This window comes from Pollachius pollachius (assembly GCF_949987615.1).
Source record: "Pollachius pollachius genome assembly, chromosome: 11".
Lineage (NCBI taxonomy): Eukaryota > Metazoa > Chordata > Actinopteri > Gadiformes > Gadidae > Pollachius > Pollachius pollachius.
In genome coordinates, this window is record NC_136944.1 from 19,283,313 (window position 1) to 19,289,570 (window position 6,258).

The following is a 6,258-nucleotide window of genomic DNA, read 5'->3' on the forward strand; positions in this document are numbered from 1 at the left end:
TTTACAAGGCGTGGACTGTAGGGGGCACCAGCAGCCAGGATCTTTGGTACAGCTGCCTGACTATCAATGGTGGCTACCACTGCAAACCCGCCAGCAATGAAGGTGAGAAAACTACTTTTTCCTTGTGGCAAAGGGGCATTATTGTTCGCCCACATGATATTGACAAGAAAGAACAAGAAATCCTGTGACAGCTTTCTTGTGCGTGGATGTGGTGGTGTACCAATAACAGTTGCATTTCTGTGTGTCTTTGCAGACTGGATCCAGGCAGTGCAGGCTCTCATGGTCCTGTCCGTGCTGTTCTGCTTCTTCTCCCTCATCGCCTTCCTGTATCAGCTGTTCAGACTGGTCAAGGGCGGACGCTTCTTCTTCACTGCCGTCTTCCAGATCCTGGCCAGTAAGTGTGACCTCATCGTCACTCCCGGGCCACGCCCCTCTGCACATGTGGGAGAGGATGCTTGTTGCATGCAGGCAACAAGCAGTGATGACACACTGATCTGAAGCTAATTTGTAACTTGTTACTCTCTCTCCTTCTCTCTCTCCTCAATCTCTCCCTCGATCCCCCCTCTTTCTCTCTCTCCTTTTATTCTCTCTCTCTCTCTCTCACTCTCTCTCTCTCCCCCCCCACATTTTTTTCCCTATCTCCCTGTCTCTCCATCCCTCTCCCCCACCCTCCCTCTTTCTCCATTTGTTTCTCTCTCTCTCTCTCTCTCTCTCTCTCTCTCTCTCTCTCTCTCTCTCTCTCTCTCTCTCTCTCTCTCTCTCCCATTACCTCCCTCCCTTCCTCCCTGTCTCTCGTGTCCAGGTCTGTTTGTGATGTGTGGAGCCATCATCTACACGGTGATGGTTCCTGACGGAGGGGCGGGCACCTCCTTCGGCTACGCCTACGTCTTGGCCTGGGTGGCTTTCCCTCTGTCCCTCATCAGTGGCCTCATCTACATCATCTTGAGGAAGAGGGAATGAGAGAGGTGACGTAGAGAGGGGACAGAGAGTCGGGGGTGGATATAGCAGACCCCAGCTCACCCATAGTGCGAAATCAAATGGGCTATTTTGTGATATCAGAGAACGCCGATCGTGGTCGGCAACTTCTACTCTATTTCCGCAAAACTGCATAAAAGTCGGAACATTTACGTCAATTATCGGGAATTTGCGTTCTGTGTCGGTCTGAAGACGAAGAACGATGTCAATGATCCAACTTTTCCGAGTTTATTTTTCCGTGGAAACGCAGTAGAGGTTGAATTCCGCGATGGAGCAGAACTCTCCTATATATAAAAAGTTTCAAGTTACAATACAGTTCAAATAAAGTGTCTACTGCCCACAGACCATCTAGACTGGCGTCCAAACATCGGAGAACAAGTGCAATGCAGTCGCTTCGTAGTAAAATCCCAATTGAGACGTCAGGTTGTCATTATTCTCGTAAACTATCACTTGATCCCAAAACAAATTATACCGAAAAAAAAGATAACATGACAAACTCACATCAATGCCTCGTCTCATTTGACAGCAGTAATCGTCCATAGCAACACTGCGGGAAGTTTAAGGGTGTCCTCCATAGCAACAGCGCAGGATGTTGTAGGATGTGGCCATTTTTTAATTTGGTTTAAAACTGTGGATTATTCGCGTCGACCCCACCCTGCCTGACAACATCACAGGAACCCAAAACAAACCAAAAACAACTGCCATGCCGCGGTGCAGAGATGTACATAGTGTCTGTGGTTTTTAGACATATTTATAACATTCTTTTTTTTTTACATACCTTTTGTACATAGTGTTTTCAAGTTAATTCCATATTGCTCATGACTGATGGCTCATGAAGACTCATACAGCTGCACCAAAGAGAAATACAGATACAGCTGAAGTGTTATGCTTTTCACTGGGATTTATTTCTAGTTTACCCGAAGTCATGTCTGATTGTTACTCCCTTTGTATACTGTGTCTTGACTTGGAATATCTGTGTTAATGAAGGAATAGGACAATCCTCTACATCCTCAATGGATAGGACGTGTTTATAAACTAATGAAGACATTCTGAAATATCATTCTATTTTGATGTGCCAAATAGCTTTTTTTGTATTTCCATATTTTTGGTTTTCTATGTTTTCTAGTTTTGGAAAATGGTGCTTTCTAAAAAAAACCTACCATTCTTGAATTGTATAGCATACTTTGTGTTTCAATTTTAACATTGTTAGTAACTCTCATGATGTGTGTTTGAAATTCTTTGTACAAATAAACAATTTCTTTGTCAGTGTAATTCTAAATAAAACGCATAAAGTAAATTATTTTCTTAATGTTAAAACTATAAACAACAAGTCACTGTTAAATTCAACGGCAATAAATTGGTCTGTAGTAGTACTGCTGTTGTACCACCAGAGGGAGCTGTATCTACTCAGCTGACAGTCATGCGCGGTAAAAGTTTTAGCTCTTGGGGTGGCGCTGCACTTGAAGATAGTGATCCCTAACTTCAGTAGAAGATGATTTGTGAACATTTGAATGTTCTGGATTGCAAGTGAGAGAGAGAGAGAAAAAGTCCATAGTCCTCCACTAGGTGGGGTCAGTAGCACATTTAACTTATTCACATCCATATTTTTAAAGTAGCTCTCCATTGTCAAATGAGAGATACGGTTATCATCTTGAGAAAACAAACAATATTGTTACTTTATTGTTAATAGGAACTCTGAGAGATATACTGTTCTATGGTCTATTGCGGTTCAATGCACGTATTACCGGTGTAAGATGACACTAATCCTAGTGGATGTTATTTCCTTTCCAAAAATAACAAGCTTCGGTGGATAATCGAAATTGGATGCTTCCTTTGATCTAAATTGTTGTACTCCCATTAAAAACGAAACCCAGCGATGACATTCAATCCAAAAAATAAACTGAAATTGCAACTTCAACTTTATTGAAGTTAGCAATGCTTAATCACAACAGTGAAAGAGCTAAAAACCAAGTGAACTGCATTAATTAGGCTGTGCGTTATTTATATGAACCTGATATCCCCTTCATTGTTGTTTAAATATAATCCTCTCATTAGTGTAGGTAACCAGTGTCAAATAATCATATCCATTTCAAAAGTTGGCCTAATAATGCTTCTTCACGTGCAACAAAGCAGAATAAGCCATGATTAAAAAATACTTCTAGCCCAGGCTATGATATGATGGGTACACTGAAAGTACTAACAGAATTGGTTGTCGACACCTTCTGCATCACAAACCTTTACACACACATATTAACATGTTTACATCAGGTGTGTCCTCTTTGGAGTGCACACACACACACACACACCAACACACCCACCCACCCACCCACACACACACACACCCACACACCCACACACCCACACACACACACACACACCCACACACCCACACCCACACCCACACCTCATTACAGTGGCAGTGTTGCAGCCGCCCTCTCCTGCCCATGTTGACGGCTCCCTCTGTAACTTCATTAGGGCCCCGGTAACGGAGTGGGGGCCCAGTGAGTGCAACGGCTCCGTAAAGAGAAGCTCAGGGGCATCCTGATAAGATATTGAGCCAGTCACAGGGAACTCCTCAGGGCCCTCGAGGCCCTCACAGCTCCGGCCCCAAATGTGGTTAACCTTCAGGGATCTTTATCGCTCTGCTGGGTCACAGGAGGCGGGCACTTAGCATTAACTACGGGACGGGTGCTGGGTGTGGAAGAGACAGGGGGTCTGGGGGGAGGGAGAAGGCAAGGGAAGGCCGGCCCCAGTCACTATAGAGTCCTTATGTTGACTGAGTGAATTAAATACATCTCAAGTGTTCACTGACGTTGGCTAAAGATTTGCTAATTGTGTCTCTCTCGTCGGTCTCGTTGACTGTAAGCACTAGCGCTAACATGGCCGCTGTGTAGACGTGCTTGGGTCCTGAGAGCCTTCATACCCCCCCCCCCACAGTCCATCAGCTGGCGACAGTGGTTATACAATAGACTGTCGCCAGCTGATGGACTTCCTGAATGGGCCTGGTGAGACGACTAAACCCCCCCCCCATACACACACACACACGCACACACACACTCACAAGTTTTTTTCTTGGTTTGTTGCTCTTTTATATCCATGGTAGCGTGTCCCCCGGAACAAACCCCTGGCCCTCTGTTGAGGCCGGCGGCGGACTGAACTTGCGCTGGAGATTGGGCCGGCGTGGTCAAGGGTGATTCCATCCCTCCCATATATCTCAGAGAGATCAAAGCCGCCTTGGCCCCGCCCACCTCCGCCCTCTCTTTGTCTTGCTAATCCACATTAGTGAGCGGCCGGACGGCCACTTTGACGGGCCGCACCGACAGGATCCGGGCTGGGCCTGCAGATGTGGAACCTAGCGGGCACCTCTGACCTCTGACCCCTGCTGTTAAATCCCCTCCAACCCACATCCACCTCGGACTCACCACAATGCACACAGGAATGACCCCGCACCCCCCACTTCCTGTTTTCCTGTCTTTCTCATCCTGTCGAGGAAGATGGATGCATGACAGACGGACGGACGGACAGACGGACAGACAGATAGAGAGACAGCTAGACAGACACACATATATCCAGAAAGATTGATAGATATAGAGAGAGCCAGACACAGACAAACAGACACTGACTCATTGATAGAAAATAGTTTGATAGATATATGGATATATAGCTAGAAAGATATCGTTGTAGAATATATTTGAACTGTAATTTTGAAAAGAGGTCAACTTTGATCCAGTGATGATTTAATCAGCAGTGAGAAGGCCTGACGAATCAAACTTTATACTGTGCTGGTAAAAGGAGTTATAATATGCTGCAAACTCAATAGATTATAGCACAAAGTATGAAAGCAAACCCTCAAAAACGGCCTCCGGACTTATGGGAACACATTCCCAAAATATCAAGTTTAGAACATCTCTAATCCCAGAGGGGCCGTCTTTAATTTAAGACGACTTGTTGGTCGTGAAATATTACATTCGTAAGTATAACGAGACGATGTGGAATATAATACACTAATGTTTTGCTCACACTAGAATATCATGGGGAAATGTGTGTGTGTGTGTGTGTGTGTGTGTGTGTGTGTGTGTGTGTGTGTGCTCTTGCGTATGTGTGTGTATGTGTGTCTGTGTGTGTTCTTGTGTGCATGTGCTTGTGTGATCAGCAAACCAGCAAGCCAAATTGTCCTATGATTCAACTCCCTGGTGGTAGGAGTCGCGTATTTGTGTCACAAGGTGACTAGAGAAAAACACTGTCTCGTTATTTCATTGGTGATACACATCCTGACAGAGAATACATGGATGAATTTTACATTTGTGAATGACAGACACACTCACACACACAGGCATACACATTCACATTCAAACACCCACACCCCCCCCACACACACACACACACTCACGCACACACACACACGCACGCACACACGCACACACACACACACACACACACACACACACAAACACACACTCATACCTACATATTCTCTCTCTCTCACACACACACACACGCACACACACATTCAAGTTCAATAAAGTGAATAGGAATTCACACGGGCTGAAGTGCGAAGTGTCAAGGCTTTAGAGTTTGGCACTTAATGTAAGGACTGTGAGGTGACTCATACTGACTATTCTCACACAGTCGTGCATGACGTTAAGGTACGCTGCAACAAGGCAGAGGGACTATAGGTCTCTGTTACTGCTCTACATGGCAACAGCTATACACCAAGGACCTGTAGAGGGTCTGACACCTGTGTTGAGGAGTTACTTAAAAAGGCTTCATGCGAACAAAGACATGGAGTAGGTACACCAGCGGCAGAGGTGTGGAGGCACAGTTTGACATGTCAGTAGGTGAACAGTAATTGAATGAATTCAATCAACGCTGATGTTACTTGCTGTCAGCGACGGCGCGGGGGACTAGCAGGGGTTTATGTTCCTCCTGAAAAGGGCCAATAAAATAATAATAAGGAGAATTATATTATAATAATATATATATATGAAGACTTTGGACTGACTTATATGTAACAAAACTGAACTCATTTTCGATTTCAATGTGATGATGATCGTTACTGCTTGTTGTGTGATTTGATTGGTTGATTCGTACCATATTATAATGGGTAGTAGTATTTTTTATTGTTTGTTGTGTCCAAGTGTATTAGCATTTGCCATAAACAATCTAGCCCCCCCCCCCCCCCCCCCCCCCCCCCATAGCTCCCTCATTCATAATTATTTGGCGCCTACAGAAGATTCGAAAACAAACGCTGTCCCTTTAACAGCGTCGGTGATGATTGGTTCC

The 6,258-nt window shown here is 44.9% G+C and overlaps 1 protein-coding gene across 2 annotated transcripts in view; it reads left to right on the plus strand.

Moving 5' to 3' along the window:
* LOC307082203 (peripheral myelin protein 22-like) overlaps positions 1 to 2,272 on the plus strand; it is a 3,502-nt gene extending 1,230 nt beyond the window's left edge. For both annotated transcript variants that reach the window (XM_079745700.1, XM_079745699.1), the window contains exons 3-5: positions 9 to 102; positions 254 to 394; positions 803 to 2,272. In XM_079745700.1, the coding sequence (XP_079601826.1) occupies positions 9 to 102; positions 254 to 394; positions 803 to 960 (393 nt within the window). In that variant the 3' untranslated portion in view covers positions 961 to 2,272. The remainder of the gene's footprint in view (positions 1 to 8; positions 103 to 253; positions 395 to 802) is intronic.
* Positions 2,273 to 6,258: the final 3,986 nt, after the last annotated feature.